This window comes from Phoxinus phoxinus, assembly GCF_949152265.1.
Source record: "Phoxinus phoxinus genome assembly, chromosome: 21".
Lineage (NCBI taxonomy): Eukaryota > Metazoa > Chordata > Actinopteri > Cypriniformes > Leuciscidae > Phoxinus > Phoxinus phoxinus.
The window spans coordinates 21,445,482-21,464,119 of record NC_136896.1 but is presented as its reverse complement, the minus strand read 5'-3'; the positions used below and the strand labels follow the sequence as shown (position 1 = coordinate 21,464,119).

Below are 18,638 nucleotides of genomic sequence, written 5' to 3'. Positions count from 1 at the left end.
AGGACAGATTAGTTTCGAGTCTCTTTAAGTCTGGACAGCGATGCCAGATCGTCTCCCTCGCCTGCGTGAGGAGGTCTCTCCTCAGCGGTATTGGCCATGGGGCTATGTCCAGCAGCTGAACTAACTCGGGGAACCATAATTGGTTCCTCTAGAGAGGGGCTATTAAAAGCTCTGTGCACCTGCTTTCCCTGATCCGTTTGATGACCTTAGGTAACACCGTGACCGGTGGGAAGGCATATAGCGGGTGGCTGGGCAAGCCGTAGGCCAGCGTGTCCCTGCTCTTGGAGAAAAATATTGGGCAATGAGCATTGTCTTCTGAGACGAAGAGGTTGAGCTCTGCCTTTCCGAAGATGCTCCACAGTAACAGAACTCTTTGTGAGTGAAGAGACCAGTCCCCTGGGGAAACTTTGTCTCTGGATAGCATATCTGGGCCCTGGTTCAGGATGCCTCGCTCATGCGCAGTCTTTGAAGGCTGCCTCAGCCTGCCTCAGCCACGTGGGAGGCGCCCACGTGCGGCTGTCCGAAACAGAACTGGAGCGCTTGGGGAGAAAATGGCACATGGCTTATGATGCCTTCTGTGCTTCGGTGTAGCGCTCTGCAAACCCTTTCATTGCTTGGCCGTCAAGACGCCGGTGGTGGAAATGGGAGAGTCCAAGAAGGGAGCCTTGTCAGCGTCCTTCATTTCTGTGAGGTTTAGCCAAAGGTGGCGCTCTAGCACAGTCAAATTCGCCATGTTCCTGACGATCGCCTGGCCAGTAACCTTCGTCGCGCGCAGCGCCAAGAGGTGGAATGCTGTCATACCCCTTCTCCTTCACCCCATCGAGTGTCGAGAGCGTCGAAGAAGCCGATGATTTGAGGCGAGCTGAGAAAGGAGCCTTCCATGACTTTGTCAGCTCGTCATGAACTTCAGGGAAGAAGGGGGAGGGCCTTTGAGGAGGGGCTTGACGGCGGCCTTGTAGGAACCACTCATCTAGCCTGCTTCACGAGGGTTCTACGGGCTGAGACCAATCCAGCCTGTGGTCTCCCGCGGCCTTCGTCAGGAGTCTCATCAGTTCAGCGTCGAGGGAAGCCCTGGCTTCACTGGTGCTGACCTGAGCAGAGAGCCTGGGGTCCGCGATAGACCCCGACCAATCTCCACTCTGTGACGCAGCAATAGAAAAGCTGTTGTCTTCATTTTCCTCCGCTTCCGGTCTGCCGAAGGAAACAGGAACGGCCGCTAGCTGAGAGGAGTCCTCGGTGAAGCTAGCGAGCAGAGTCCTCAGGCGAGCTAGCGAGCCGAGCCCGCAGGGTCGACAGCGCCATTTCGTCGCACTCTGGGCAGCCGCCATTGGATAGTGAGTGCAGCATCGGCGTGGTCATGGCCCAAGCATGCGGTGCAGAGGATGTGACGATCTCCGCCGAATAGAGGGCCTCTGCACGAGACACAGCATGTAAGAGGCATTTGAAACAACGCCTTTGCTCTTTTTGTGAGTGTGTGTGTTGTAGCGGCGAACGCACTAGTATGCTCTGCTGTGGTCTGCTGTGCAGCTGCACTGCGTTTTACATATATAAAATGATAAGGATCATTTTGGCTTCAATATTCTCGAGAATAGGAGTTTTCCCATAGCGTAAGCTAGCCTTACGCAATACGAGAGTACTCTTGAAAGGGAACAGAAAATGTAATGGACAAAACATGGCAGACAGGGGAGCGTAGTCGAAATCCTGTTGATAAAGGTCGGTAACCGGATTCAGTCCAGGAAACATCAACAAATCCAGAGGAGCAAAGAAACAAATGAGACTAAATATCAGACAAATCAAATGAAAAACTAAACAGTTCGAGCGAGGCTACATTAGTCACATTAGAAAATGAAATTGTAGGTTGTGTTTGAATAATTACATATCTTAGCCTATTTAGCTGAGATAAATTAAACGCAATACCCAGCAAACACAGAACGTTTGCACAACCCACGTTCTAACAACGTTTTAACAACATGGCCAAAAGGTTGCTATTACTATGTTGTGTGGTGAAGGTTGTTACAGCGTTGTCACAATGTTGACACTAAACCACCGTTCATTGCCATTGCTAAGATTGTGCCTAGAGTGTCTGGACAACCACTGAACAACATATGTACTCGTCACTGCCCTGAAGCGCGAACATCAGCCTTTTAAATTTCAACCAACCGCTGGGCCGTCTCATTCTTCATCGAGCAAGGATATGTGAGAATTGCGTTTAATTTATCTCAGCTAAATAAGATACGGAATTATACAAACACAACCTACAACTTCCTTGTCTAATGTTACTTTATGAAAACTTTTTTGTTTGTGGATATAAGTAATCTTTTTTTTTTTTTTTTAAGTACTTTATGCTGAAATCTAAAAAAAAATTAGTCATATTTATTCACTTGTCTTTATATTTTTGATTGTCATTACATTAGAGAATGCAATGTCAGAATTAATTTTAAATACCTGTGTTTGTCTGTGTCAGACCATGCTTAAGTTACTAGTGTCAGGGGAAGGAATGTCTCGTACGGGAGTGATGATATCAATCCCTCAGTACCCACTGTATTCCGCTGCTCTGGCTGAGTTGGCTGCTGTGCAAATCAGTTACTATTTGGATGAAGACAACTGTTGGAGTTTGGACATCAATGAGTTACGCCGCGCCCTGCAGGAAGCAAAGAAGCACTGCAGCCCTCGAGCACTGTGCATTATCAATCCTGGCAACCCCACAGGTGTGACGACAAATCTATCAGCTTTTATTGTGGTGGCCAGTTTGGGTTTGAAAAATAAGTTGCTTGATATATATTTGACCTCATCTTATAGAATCATTAAAAACAAATATCCCATCTGGACATTACTTTTGGCCACTACTGTAAATTCATTTATTACTGTGGGTCCTTCTCATTCCCTTCAAATTGTCCATCCTCTTTCCTCACTCCTTCATCTTCAAGTCCACGACCCGTAAACAGATCACCATGGCGAAGGATGTATCAATTGTCTAAATGCACCATGCAGAGATGAGAAGTGAGGAAATAGTCGCTTTTTGTCGAAACACAAATGCCTGAAATCAGAGGCAAATTCAGAAAAAATCTAAATAGCAAATACACCTTTGATCCCTTGTTTCTTTTCCTTGCATCCCTCCCTCGCATTTTTTGAGCAAGGAAAGTAAATGATGCACGATTTAAGAAATGAGAAGCACCCTGGCTGAGTATGTAAATAAGAAGAGTGGGTAAATAAAAGTGTGCTTATTTGCTTAAAAATTGTTGTTGCAGTGGTGAAGGCTATGAACAATCATTGGGCTGGAAAACATAAAAATAATCTGACAATGCTGCTTACCTTTACTCGACAGGTCAAGTGCAAAGTCGGCAGTGCATTGAAGATGTGATCCGATTTGCTGCGACAGAAAACCTTTTCCTCATGTCTGACGAGGTGAGTTGTATGAAAGGCCTATACATATGGTTTTTAAATATGTAAAACACACATTGATAATGTTTTCAATATGCCCTGCTTTATCCAGGTCTATCAGGACAATGTTTATGCAGACGGGTGTAAGTTTCACTCCTTTAAGAAGGTGCTGTTTGAAATGGGTCCAGAATACTCTGAGAAAGTGGAACTAGCTTCGTTTCACTCAACGTCAAAGTGCTACATGGGAGAGTGAGTGTCCAAAATAAAGAAGTGCAAATGATCTGCAGTTTTTTTGGGAAGAAGTATTCCGTTGATAATATAGAATTTAATGAATCTGACTCCTCCTAATAACTATTTGTTCTTAAAGAAACAAAAATACAAAAAATTCTGTCATTCTGTCATACTCACCCTCATGTCGTTCCAAATCTATAAGACTTTAATTTCTCTTTGATACACAAATTAAGATATTTTGAAACCTGAGATTTCTGTCTTTCCATTGAAAGCTAAAGCCATCACACCAAAAAGTGACACTTCAAAAGGTTCAAGATGTCTGAAGAGACTTGATCGCTTAATATGTTGAACAGATTTAGACTTTGAATCACATTTAACTCTTTCCCCACCAGATTTTCTTTTTAAAGTATATTGTGTATGTTGTATATTGTCTATTTGGTTCTATCAAATAGTAATGCCCTAAAATAGGTCAAGTAAATAGTTAAGCTCTAAATCTGTCTATCTTCCTTCTTGAAGGTGTGGTTTTCGTGGTGGTTATATGGAGGTGGTAAATCTAGACCCGGAGGTGAAAATTCAACTCACTAAGCTGGTGTCTGTGCGGCTGTGTCCTCCGGTGCCTGGTCAGGCTCTTCTAGATGTGGTGGTCAATCCACCTCAACCAGATGAACCCTCATATGACACATTCATCAAGGTATATAATGTCCCGTTGTTTCCTTGTTTGTACCAGTTAAGAATAAAGTAATCAAACCTTTTCTCCATTGTCTTCAGGAACGCACAGAAACTTTGGCCACACTGGCAGAGAAAGCCAACATGACACAAGAGATCTTGAATCAAGTCCCAGGAATAAAATGTAACCCAGTGCAGGGTGCAATGTACTCTTTCCCACGTCTCAACCTCCCACCAAAAGCCATCCTGGAAGCCAAGGTAGAATCGGCTTGTACTCAGTTAAAAATCTAATATCTGTTATTTTTATGGCCATCTCTAAAGGTGGGGTTACATTTACCGCTGTTCTGCAAATTTTCATGGAAAAAATCCAATCATTTCAAAAGATTTCCCCATGCAGATTTTGCATTGAGTCTGTTGGGAATGTGAATTTGCCATGTTGACTAACAAACAGCTGCCTGGTTTGAAAGTGATTGTGTAAGCTGTGCTTTATACATCGCTACACCATTGACAATGGACCTTTTTTGCTAAAGTGCTAATGTGACTGCACCGTAACTAACCTTTGTAGTGAATTGTTTGGGATTCATGTGGCATATTCCACTTTTAAGTTACTATGACTCACTTTAAGTTCCCATAGCTCATTAACCCAACACTATCCCTCAAGGCCAATTCACACCGCACCGACAGATGGCAAAGAAACTTTGTCGGGTATTGACTCCAAGTACAACTACGCAATATGCTTACAAAATCTTTTACACATTTTTAATCATAGACAAGGTTAAGCTGGAGCGCTGCTGGTATCCCTTGTATCCTCTGGTGCTCTTGGAAAGGTTTAATGTTCATAAAAAAGAAATGGAAAAAATCCAAATCCAGGAACTTAGGGCCAGATGTACTAACGCTTTTGCGCCCATTTCAGGCGTATTTGTTTCGCAAAGTGTGCATAAAACCATGGCGAGGTATGTACGAACGGGACGCACCGAGATGAAAGCGCAGACTGCCTGTCGCGGGAACTGAAAATGGCAAAATGCGCTTTTCGTGTCATGCATATGCATTCATGGGATGGTCAAGGGGAAAGTGGGAGTGTCACATAAAGAGATGGGAGGGGAAGCGTAAACTGCGCCTAATTATGTATTCTGCGTTATGTACAGAAAAGGCTGGTGAAAGCACGCCTCTATTTTGCTCTGAAAATTCTCCGCCTCTTAAAAGCAGGTGTAACTTAGGAAGTGGGTTTCCTGGCATATGCCTCCTGGTGAAATGTCTGCAGTAATCCGAGCAAGACGAAGACATAGGCTAAGGAGACAAGCTGAAAAGATTTTTGCCACAAGAATCACACTTTTTCAGTTGAGTGAAAACTAAATCATTAAGCATTACAGATTAAGCAGCTACGCAATATTACATTGAATCTCCAACTCGGCGTTCACATTTCATTCCAGCAGTTGTCAAACTCCTCACTACATTGCAATTACTGGCATCAGGATCATTTCAAACAATCATAGCATGATGGAAAGAGAGGAGGCCGCCCCTTCAATTGCGTGTTTAAATATGCGCAATTTACGCTATAGTGGGTAAGGACAGGCACTGATTACCTGATGAACTGCTGGTTTCGTACATAACACGCACACTGCGGTTTCACATCAAGCCCTTTCTGCGTCTTGGCCATGGTGCTATTAACGCTGCGTTCACAAATGTACGTACATCTGGCTCTCAGTGATGCAAATGTTAAGCCTTTATTGTTTAAAGGGCTAAAACATTAAAACACCAACGCGTATCATCCCACTGGCCTTCATCAGGGTGTTGGTAACAAGCTGACAGAATCAAGTAATACTTATAGTTGCATTGATTTCAGGTGTGCCATTCTGGAACTTGCAACACAATTTCTTGGCCACTAGAGGCAATAGTTCAGGTCATGTCAAATGCCAGAGGTTAAACCATACAAATGCAAGACCAATTGAGAGATCTCCAAGTGGAAAAATAGGAGTGACACCACTACAAACATAAGTGTACTCCACACAATATGCACCAAAAGCCAATAAATATGGATAAACTAGCCTCAATGACCCTACTAGTTGCACATAATAATTCTTAATTCATAGTCAAGATGGTTCTAAAACAACATGAATAGTGTACAAAAAAATGGCAATTTGGTCTTTCAAAAACTAGTCATCATTTACGAACAGCAATGTCCATATTGAGACACAACAATTACAAAAAGGGTGAAAGGTCAAAATCTTCATTGAGACCTGGATGACTAATGGCCCTCAAGGAATAGATCTAAAATGTCTCCCTCTGTTTAAGGCGCTTGATTATATCCCCACCCCTGGCATCAAGGCAAATAGCCTCAATGCCCACTACTCGTAAGGTTGAATCCCTCCCATGTTTTGCATCTGTATAATGTTTGGCCATTGGATAATTCGTATTTTCAGTCCGGGTGGCATACCTATGCTCAGCTACCTGTTACAGCCTGTCTCTTAGTCTCCTTTTAGTGAGACTTACGTAAAAACAGCCACAAGTACACTCTAATCAATAGACAACATGGGTAGTATTGCAATTTATAAAACAGTTAACCGTGTAAGTCTTATTACTGAAAACATCCATAAAGCCATATTCTCACAATAATTGCAATTACCACAAGGAAAGTTTCCATGGGGTTGACGAAGCCAAGTTTCACGTTTAGGAGCAGGGAGGTAACTTCTTACTAATTTGTCTTTAATTGTAGGGGCCCTGCTAAACCTGATCCCAGGGGGTTCCGTGAATATTTCCTGTAAAGTCGGGTCACATTCAATAATGTTCCATGTTTTTAATCTGGACAGCCTCCTTGCTGTAATGAGTGACAAAGTACTGTAGGGTTTCTGAGTTGACACTCTTTTAGGTCTAGACTTAAGCAGGCTCTTCCTTTCAAGTGATTGTGCTCTATTATGAGCTTGAACGAGAGTTTGGGTTTGATATCCTATTTTTCGAAAACGCTGCTGCATATCTATAGATTGATTTTGGAAATCCTGATCTGAATCACATATTAGTCTCTGGATCTGTCCAAAGGGTATGTTATCAATAAGCCATGGCGGGTGAAAGCTATTTGCATGCAATATGGTATTACGATCTGTTGCCTTACTGAAGATAGACATGTGTAAGAATCCATCATTATCTTTTGCGATCCGTAGATCTAGAAAGTTTATGTCGTGTAGGTCATAATCCAGACTAAATTTAAGGTTCTCATTTAAGCTGTTTACATAAACATGGAAGTCTACAAGTTCTTTTTCTGAGCCTGAGAACATCAGAATCACATCATCAATATATCTACCCCACCACAAGACTTTATCTTTAAAAGGGTTATCTTGGGAGAATATATAACGTTCCTCCCACAGGCTTAAAAACAGATTGGCATAATTGGGAGAAAAACAACCGCCCATTACACTCCCCTTTTCTTGTCTATACAATTTATCTTGAAAAAGAAAGATATTGTTTTTTAAGGTACACTTAGTAAGTTTCACTCTATTCACTGGGAGGCATCACATGTTGAGGTCTGGATGAGAGATAGTGTTTTAAAGCCTCTAGACACTTGTCATGTACAATATTGCTATATAAAGACTCCACATCCATTCTGGTCATAATGCAAGAGCCTATGTTACATACTTGCTCAATTTTCTTTAAAACCTTTGTAGTATCTTGAATATAAGAAGGCAAATCTGCAACAAATGGCTTGATCAAATAGTCCACGAACTTGGAAGCAGGTTCTGTTATTGAATCATTCCCGCTGATTATCGGTCTAGGTGGATTTTCCAAATCCTTGTGGACTTTAGGGAGCATATAAAAAGAAGAGTATCATGGGTGTTGACAGAGCAAAAACTCATATTCTTTCTTAGTGATTCAGTATAATGTTAGAATCAGGTTCTGAAAGAGTAATATATTTATATATATATTGAGAATTGGAGAAGATAGTTTGCATTAAGACCTACAAATGACCTACACAATGATAGAAATATAGATGACAATGAGTTAAAGTAAATGAAAACAATATTTTCTTTGTTAAACCATAAAAAAAAAAAATGTTTTACCTGGTTGAATTAAACTTTATCATAAAACGCTAACTGAAATCCTCCATCCCCTCAAATTTAGGAGAAGGGACAATCTCCAGATATGTTCTACTGTATGAAGCTTCTGGAAGAAACGGGCATCTGTTTGGTTCCTGGCAGTGGCTTTGGACAGCGAGATGGCACCTACCATTTCAGGTTACTCTCCCTTTAAACAATCCAGATGAATAAAATCAACCATTGATATGTTTGTTTGGTTACATTTAACTTTCAAGGATAATCAGAGGACCCAAGAGCAAAGGCAGGTACAGAAACAAAGTTTATTCTGAAAAGGTAACAGAGGCAGTATGCCGTCAGGTGGGTGCATAACTGGAAAGAGCACAAATGTCAAAAGGCTTGGCTGGTGAAACACAACAGCAGTGGTCCCCGAGCTGGGTAGCAGTAGTCAGCTAGGGTAACTCAATCTCAGGCCAGTAGTTGAAGACACACAGGCAGCGGTGAGGTTGGAGACCACGAACAGCAGAATGACCGGGCAGAGAACAGTGTAAACATACCAGAGGACAAAAATAGGACAAGACAAGACAAGGGATTCCTGTAGATGATAGCTGAGTAGAAGGTAACTGCAGAACATACAGGAACGAGTCCTTTACAAACAACAATAATCTAGCAAAGAAGCAGGGAGAACGGTAACTAGAAGTAGCAGAGAAAATTAGGCCAAAGAGAAAACAGGTGTGGTGGCAAGATGATGATCATCTGGAGGAGAGATGTGGAAACTAAGTGTGCGAGAGAGAGAGAGAGAGAGAGAGAGGGGGGGGGGGGGGGAGGGGGAGATAATTTGAATTTGAAAACACCTTTATTACAACTTATTAAGTGTTTTAAAACATTTAAAACAAACTATTTAAAATAAATTACATAAATTGAGTAAAATAAAGATTGTCATCTACAACAGAGCACAAAGCCCCTACATAACACCAAACATGGCAAGACATGAAGTAGCTTTATAAAACCAAAATCAAAATTCTTGACTTCACCATGGCAACAAACATAGACACCAGATTAAATTCCTGATTCTGTTCAATTTTATCTTTACGACTCATGTATATTGCCATTTTACTTTTGCCCAAAACAAAATTTAACAACTGACACTCTCTCTGTCGTCTCCTTGTATATTTAACACCAAAGATAAACACTTGCATTGAAAATTCTTCATCAAAAGAATTAAACAAATTTTGTAAAACCTCAAATAAAGGTTTACAGTTTTTTACAATTGCTATGACAGTTTTTTCAATACATTTAACAATTTTCCTAAACTCTTAACACACCAACACACCTAAAACACACAATTGGCAAAACAGTGAATTTCATGCTCAAAATCACACATTGTAAACTAAACTCCAAAACTAATTTTCAAAATACAATAATACACTAACACAATACACTATATCTAACAAAACACTGCAAACATGTTTCAAAATCAAATAATTATTCAAAACACTAACACATGTTCTCTTCCAACAGGAACATTTAGTCAATCATAACACAATGACAAAAAAAACAGTTACATCAGCTGAAATTACAGAAACTGCATTATGTTATGTGTCAGGTCTGCCCTTATACAATAGACAGTATATTGTATTGAATATACAATTTTCTCTACATTTTTGTTTTGTTGAGTTTATTAAATGCATACATTTCTTTTCTTTTTCTGCAGAAATTCAATACAAAAAAATAATGACCATCTCAGAGTAGCTTTATGTATAGTTTAGACTTTATTTGCAAAAGAACATTACTGCAAGATATACCTCTCCCTTGTCCTGGTCCTTTCCCCACTCCTCTCCCTTGTCCCGGTCCTTGCCCCACTCCTCTCCCTTGTCCTGGTCCTTGCCCCACTCCTCTCCCTTGTCCCGGTCCTTGCCCCACTCCTCTCCCTTGTCCTGGTACTCGTCTTCCTCTCCCCCCGTGTAAGCATTTTTCTTTCTTTCTTTCTCTTTCTTTCTTTCTTTCTTTCTTTCTTTCTTTCTTTCTTTCTTTCTTTCTTTCTTTCTTTCTTTCTTTCTTTCTTTCTTTCTTTCTTTCTTTCTTTCTGTTGATATTGTTCCTCTTCCACACAAGAGTCCTCTTTTACATTATAACATATGGTCATGCGATTGAAATAAAGTCAACACCTGAGTGTAATTCCTTGGATATCAGCTGTAATTTATATATTTGCAAAACTTCAATAAGCTGTTTCTCAGTAGCAATGGAATAAAATACAGGGAATATATTTGTGTTTCAATTCACAATATGAACAGCTGTTCACTTTGACTTTAGCCTATAAGTTATGTTTAGAACATGATGTTATCTGTTCTGACATACAGTGTGAAAGCATTTGTAAATTTGGCAGTAAAATTACATTGTTTTGGTATTGGTTGAGATTGTGTGTAAAAGAAGTTCAAGCATTTTAAATTTGTGTTAACTGTATGCATTTTGTGTCAAAGCAACAATAAATGTGTTAATTGTATAGCCTACAAAGACTGATGTTGTGCTAACCGTGTTAAGAGTTTAGGAAACTTGTTAAATGTATTGAAAAAACTGTCATAGCGATTGTAAAAAACTGTAAGTCTATGACAACTCATAAAAACAATGAAAAACAGTCTCCCTTTGTGAGCAAAATGGGCATTCATGGCTTACATCAGGATTCAACACAGATATAAAGGCATTTACAGCAATTATACAATGTAAAATCCTCCACTGCAAATCTCCAATTTTCTTATTTAATGGTGGCTTGTAAAAAGTTCTCCAATTTGACTTAAAACCTTCATCCAAACCTAACACAATTCTTCAAGGTGTATCAGTTTTTCCATTTAAAGCTTTTTTATTAAAACATTTCACACATGACTTGTACAATCTCTTGCCATTCACTTCTTTAAAGTCCATGTCCACTACTTTTTCTGATTCCAGAAAGATTCCACCATCCTCCTCTAAATTAGGTGAAACCATCAACCTTGGAAACCGATCTTTATCATTGGGAGTAATTTCCCCCTCACAATGTTTCCGGAGTAAATCAGTCTCTTCCACTGTAAGGATAGTCTGTATCTTTCGTAATAGTTTTTCAACCACTCGAGTGGATCTAAACCCCAATTGTGTTGCCACCACATCCACTTCAATAAGATCTGGTCCTGCCAGCCTCATTAGTTGACGAAGAGTCACCACTTTAGCCTTTATAAAGGCTTCTGTCAGTGATACTGATGCATTAGTAATGTCCAGTCTTGCACCATAAAGCAATGGCTCTTCCAGCAGCCAATGCAACGATGTGGGATTGCTTATCCTTTGGAGTTTAAAAAGCCTCCATACTTTAAAAAGATTCCGATGAAAAACTGGAAATCTCTCCACATTTAAAGTTTTTGGATCCAATAAAAATAAGGATTTGTCCAGAGTTAGACCTGCAGCAGTTCTTAAAATAGCACTTGCCACTGGTCTCCAACTTACAGACTCTGGGCCTGTCAGGAAACGTTGTATAAATTGTGCACGAAAAGTTGCTGTCCTACTTTGTAAATGCACAAGTCCTTGTCCACCTTCTTCCTTTGGTAAGTACAGGATGTTATGGATCACCCAGTGCATCTTATCCCAGAAGAAGTCTATCATCATCGATTGTATCTTAGCAAGAAAAAGTAGTGGTGGGTCAACACAAGTCAGTCGATGCCAAAGAGATGAAGCAACAAGGTTATTAATAATAAGGGTTCGACCCCTATTAGACAATATCTTCTTGATCCACTTCCATTTATCCAAGCGGCCCTTTATTTTCTCAATCATCCCTTCCCAATTTTTTAATTGAAAAGACTCATCCCCCAAATAAACTCCCAAATACTTTAACCCATCTTTTTTCCATGTCAGACCATCAGGGAGTGTGGGGGGCACTGTTATCCACTCTCCCACCAAAACAGCTTCACTTTTTGACCAATTCACTTTTGCAGCTGATATCATTTCAAAATCATCCAAAGTTGTCATTAAAATGTTCACATTATTTTGCTCTTTTACAATTACAACAACATCATCAGCATAAGCTGATAAAACAAAAGTACTTTCACAGTTCATCAATGTGAGGCCTTTTAAGACCCTTCTCAATCTTTGTAAAAGTGGTTATATTGCTAATGTATAGAGCATACCTGATAATGAACAACCTTGCCTTACTCCACGCTGAACTTTAAAAGGAAAACACAAGCCACCATTAAATTTCAACATACTCTCAATGTCATTATATAATACTTTAATATAACCTTTAAAAACTTAATTAAAACCAAAGGCATCTAGAGTCTTCCATAATCATGCTCTACGCGGTCAAATGCCTTTTCTTGATCAATGGAAATCAAGCCAAAATTAACACCACAAATCTTCAAAAAATCCACAAAATATCGAATTAAATTTTTTTTATCAAATATAGATCTTCTAGGTACTATTGGGCTATTTCATCTAAAACTTTCCCTAATCTAATCGCCAATACTTTGGACAGAATTTTGTAGTCAGAGCACAGTAAAGACACTGGTCTCCAATTTTTGATGTCACTCAAATCTCTCTTCTTTGGGAGGAGTGTAAGAACTGCTCTCCGACTACTAAGTGGTAAAAAACCACTGACTAAACTATCACGAAGAACTGTAAGCAAATCTTCTCCTATAATGCCCCAATATGCTTTATAGAATTCAAAAGGAATCCCATCTATCCCTGGAACTTTCCCGTTTTGCGTACTCTGGAGAGCTTCATACAGTTCAATTAAAGTTATATCTTCACTAAGTTTTGCATTGGCACTTTTTGATAATTTTGTCAGATCTTCAAAGAAGGAACCATCCATATCTTGATCTATCCTATGATCAGAACTATAAAGATTTTTATAAAACGTTACTGCTCTTTTTCTCATTTCGACTGGGTCTAATAACAAAACCTCAGCTTCAGACTTTAAATTCTGAATATACCGTCTTTGACCATTCTTTTTTTCTAATCCGAAAAAAAAAAAACTTTGATGGAACATCCATCTGTTCTACATCCTGAAACCGTGATCTGACCAATGCCCCCTGTGCCTTTCTTTTATATAATTCAGACAAGGCCGATCTTTTCGTAAAAAGAGAATCTAAATGGTCTTGATTTCCTGTTTCTTGAATTAAAACTTGAATTTCTAAAATTTCCTCTTCTAACTTCTTTATAGACTGAGTTAAACATTTTGTGACATTTAGAGTATATTGTTGACATAGTTGCCTAATATTTACTTTCCCAATGTCCCACCAATCCTGTAAAGAGGAAAAATGATCTTTTTGTTCTCTAAAAGACTCCCAGTAAAACCTAAAAACATCTTTAAGCTTTAAATCTGACAACAATGTCACATTAAAATGCCAATAAGAACTGCTTAACTTAACTGGCCTGACAATCATTTTACACACAACCAAACTATGATCAGAGAAACCTACTGGAAGAATTAAGCTATCTACAAAGAAACTAAGATGATGTTTTTCTACATGATTCCTATCTATATTTTTTTCAACTCAATTAAAATCTCCTCCCACAACCAAAAATTCTCCATTATCACATTTTTCTATTACTGTATTTAAATTATCTAAAAACAACATTCTTTCTATCTGTGATGTTGGTGCATATACACAAATACAAACAAAAACATGATCTTCAAATTGAGCTTTTATCTTTAAGATCTTTCTTACCTTTTACAATCTCCTCTACTGAAAAAGATGAGGGAGCAAAATTTTTATTAAACAAAACTGCAACTCCTCCACTGAGTGAAGTATTGTGACTCAGAAAAAGAAGACCGCCCCATTCCTTAGCCCATTCAACAGCAATTTTCACATCACTATGTGTCTCCTGTAAAAACAGGACATCAATTTTATTCTGTTTCACTACTTCATATATCTGAGCTCTCTTTCTGCAGTCTCTAGCCCCATTCACATTCAAAGAAGCAATGCGAATTTCACTCATAAATAAAAATGAAAAAGAAACTACAGCACAGAGAGCAAAACATCCAATAAGGGCATAACAACTAAACCATTTCAACATCATTACTCAATTGGAGTTGAATTTTTGTGACGATTTTTTTTAAGCGATAAACTTCTTTATCTGTAAATCTTCCTTCGCTCATTAAACACTTAATATTTTCCAAAAGTCTTCTGAGATCTGGAAAATATTCATCAATTTGCACTCCTCTTATATTTTTGGTCACTTTCAAGAATTTTTTGATCTCATCCACTCCATATTCAAGACATGACCAACTGGATTGAGAACATACGGAGGCACTGGAATCAGAGCACTCGCTCTCACTGGTTTCATTGTCCACTTTATTCTCTTCTTGGTTCTTTCTAGCCTGTTTCAAAACCATGCTTGAGTCTTTATTCTTCCTCTTCAGAGATGCTTTAAAAACCACCTGATCCATATCCATTAATGTGTCCTCACTTTGAATTACACTCTCCACTTGTAGCTCAGTACCAGAAGACTGATTTAACCTTGTTTGTGTGTTACCAGTTTGTCCACCATCAATACTGTTTCTTTCAACACTCACACAGGTTACAATTTCGGATTTTTTTGCGTTTCTTTCATCAATTTCAACGCTTTGTCTAGTTAGATCAGATTCAAGATTTTTTTCTACAGACACTATTTTTGGCACACTGGAATTCGGCGCATTGGAAGTACTGGCGACTTCTCCGTCTTCACTTTGCTCAGCGTTAACGTTATCTTTCACACCATCATTCTGCCCACCGTGATGAGCGCTGTTTTCCGGGCACCCGCGGATCAAATGACCAGACTTTCCACAACCAAAACACCTCATCGTGTCTGTAGTTACAAAGACAGTGTAATCAAAATCATCCACTTTAAATTTAAAATTTACGTCAAGATCAGTTCTATTTCCGTTCAGAATCATATACGTGAAACTCCCAACGACTTCATTCGCTTTCTCTACTGTACTCAAGAACAGTACAATTGAGTTATTCATTTTGGACGCCGCCAACACACATTCATGACCCACTACATCACCGACCGCTAGACTACACTCTTTAACGCTCCCCACAGCTACCACTTTCACACCGTGGCACCGCGTGAGTGAATCGAGAACATTAGCTCCCTGAGTCGCCATGCCTCCCAGTACGAAGACTGGGTTTAGGCACTCAGTTAAGCTTCTATGTTAATTTCACAACAAACAACAACAAAACAAACAAACAAAAACATAGAAAAAAAGGGGGAGGGGGAAAATATCTTTTAAAGACACAGCGGGCACAAAAAGACAACACACTCACCGCACCACTCACTCTGCTCAACAAACGCTCGCACATGCGCACAGAGAGAGAGAGAGAGAGAGAGAGAGAGAGAGAGAGAGAGAGAGAGAGAGAGAGAATGTCATCAACGGGGCAAAGCGGGGCAAAGCTGGTGGATCTCTCCACTCTATGTTTCAGAGAACCGGGGTTTTTGACAGTAACCTATTGTTCTCTTTCATCATCTCGTGTTCGAGATCCACCTATGGGAGAGAAATGGACAGCTCCCTGATTCCCCAATACACTCACAGTGAAGTTCTGTAAGCCAGAGAAAGACTTACAGACTTACAAAGGCTTCATGCCAAGCCTGTGTACAGGCAGGGCATGAAACGTGTGTGGCACAAATAAGAGAAGGAAGGGTTAAGACGCCCAAAAAAGAATGTACAACCAAGGTTCTGGTGACATCCAGCCGGTAGTAACACACCAAGGTATGAGGAGAAGCCCAGCTGGCAGCAGAGCAAATGTCCTGCAACAAAACTCCCCTGAACAGAGCCCAAGAGGCGGCTAAGCCCCTCGTGAAATGAGCTCTGAGGTCCCCTGGGGGCTGCACTCCCTTCGATTCATATGCCAAAATTATAGCGTCCACAAGCCAATGTTAGAGGCGTTGTTTAGATATGGGATTCCCCTTGTGAGGTGGTGCCCATGAAATTAAGAGCTGGTCACTCTTCCGGAAAGCACAAGTCCTAGCCAAATATGTCTGTAAGGTACGAAGGATGGGACACAGGGCATTCAGCCTTTAATCCTCCTCGGAGGAAAAAGGAGGAGGGTGAAAAGCGGACAGCTTTAACACCTCCGATGTGAACGCAGGGAAGCATTTCTGCATGAAGGCCGGATTAGGCTTAAGGAAAACCTTATCTCCACCAAGAGAGAATTTAGTGCATGAGGAATGGACCGAGAGTGCATGTAGCTCACTGACACGTTTAGCTGATGCTAAGGCCAAGAGCAAAGCTGTCTTGAAAGACAGCAACACTTAGGGAAATATTTCCCAGGGGCTCAAAAGGGAATTGAGATCCCATTCAGGGACCATTCTTCTGATGACTGGCAAAGAGCAACGGACACCCTTCATAAATCTGCAGATTAGAGGATGCTGCCCAACCGTTGAGCCCTCAAAACCCACATGACAAGCAGAAATTGCTGCCAGGTAGACCTTAATCGTTGAAAAGGACCTGCCCTTATACATAAGGTCTGGAAGGAAACATCAGGAACTGCGCACTGATATGATGTGAGACCACGCCCTTCACACCACCCTTCGAACACTTGTCACTTACAGCCATATAAGGACTGCATAGAAATGGCCCTGGCATTCTGTATAGTAGCAACCACACGCAGGGGAATCCCAGAGAGTCACCCTGTCCGGGTGTGGGTGATAAATCTCCCTGTTCGATTGGGACAATAGGTCTGTGGGGGTTGGGAAAAGGCTGGGCGAATAACAGAGGAGTTATCTCTGCCAGCCATGGTGCTTTGGGCCACCAGGGTGCTATCAGAATTAGAAGAGTTTGGAAATTATCAGGCACAGGGGATGAAAAGCATACAGCAGCACTTTGGGCCATGGGTGGGTATGTGCATCTACCCCGAGGGGCGCGTCCATGTCCTTTAGCGAGAAGAACATAGGACAATAGGTGTTTTCGCACGAGGTGAATAGATCTACGGTTGCCTGTCCGAATCTCATCCATATCATACCCACTATCTGAGGATAGAGGTGCCAATCTCCATATATTGGGTTCCCTCTCGATAGAAGGTCCACGCCTCTGTTCAGAATGCCTGGAACATGAGTGGCACGTAATGACAAAAAAAAGCGTCTGCTCCACACCAAAATCTTGTGAGCTAGAGCGTGAAGTTTCAATGAGTGCACGCCGCCCTGACGGTTGAAATAAGCCACTTAAGACCGGCCGGGCTCTACTGGGGCGCCCGCGATGGATTTTTAGCTAACCTTAATAGAAAAACAACTGTCATGCCTGGCAGAGGCTGATCTGGCGATTTGTCTTCCTGCAGACACGTAAAGTGAGCAGCGTAAATCCAATGTTACATGACATTGGCTGCACGGTTCTGTCTGTCTTGCCAGACTTGGTGCAATTGGATGCTTCTGCAGAGGTCAGGTACAGATGCGCTTCCCATAGGTGGATCTCGAACACAAGATGATGAAAGAGAACTGACTTCAACAGTTCAGGCCAGGGAAGTGGAAGGAATTTGGATGGCTTCTAGATCAGACTTTAAGGTTGGTTCTTCTGCAAGGAGGTAATCCAGGATAATCCAGGAAGAATGCTATCAAAACGAAACTGCAAATGCAACAGTTCAGTTTGATCCCGTTTGTGTCCCCCCCACTTTCAAATTCGTTTGTTATGATTTTTAACAATAAAGTCACCTGTAGTTGTTTCTGATGTTTCATTGCTGACTGTGCCGCAACCGCGATACCTGCTCATTAGAACCTTCAGTGAGCTATTTTTTTTGTGTATATGCGACGTTCCTGGACGTGGACGTTATTCATGAGCATCGACACAGGCTCGACCCTGCTCTTCCGTGGTATCGCGGTTGTGGCACAGTCAGCGATGAAACGCCAGAAACAACAACAGGTGACTTTAAGCTAGCGTTATATGATCCCGCTTTTATTCATGCAAATGCTTTTAAACCATGTATGCCAAAATGTCAATTTTGTCAAGTATCCTCACAAGAACAGTCTTAAATGAGTTAAATAAAATCTTAAATGAAAGTAAAAAGTAGTGAGAGAATGAGATGTGTGAGATCATGTCAGCAGCGGTTGGTCCTAAAGTGACAGCAGCTAATTATCTCTGTCAGTAAAGTTAACCAAAGAACAAAGAGAACAGAAAAAAATAATAACTGCTCTTGACTAAAGAATGCTTGTAGCTTTAATAAGGATTTATCTATATTTAATTTATAATTTATGCAGTGCGGACTGTTTTGATAACATTATTCAATTTCTGTATATTTCATACTTGTCAGACAGGAAAGGCACAGATAAATATGACATTTATGCGTTTATAGGTTTGTTTTAAGTTCACTTAAATTAAAAGTTGTTATATTTTTTGAAGCCTAATAA

General features: G+C 40.5%; 1 protein-coding gene across 1 annotated transcript in view; it reads left to right on the top strand.

Moving 5' to 3' along the window:
* The window catches only part of LOC306989453 (alanine aminotransferase 2-like), a 51,575-nt gene that overhangs the window by 30,027 nt on the left and 2,910 nt on the right, over positions 1-18,638 (top strand). Inside the window, exons 6-11 of the mRNA XM_079595212.1 lie at positions 2,465-2,708; positions 3,326-3,405; positions 3,494-3,630; positions 4,129-4,303; positions 4,381-4,536; positions 8,389-8,501. Of these exons, the coding sequence (XP_079451338.1) occupies positions 2,465-2,708; positions 3,326-3,405; positions 3,494-3,630; positions 4,129-4,303; positions 4,381-4,536; positions 8,389-8,501 (905 nt within the window). The remainder of the gene's footprint in view (positions 1-2,464; positions 2,709-3,325; positions 3,406-3,493; positions 3,631-4,128; positions 4,304-4,380; positions 4,537-8,388; positions 8,502-18,638) is intronic.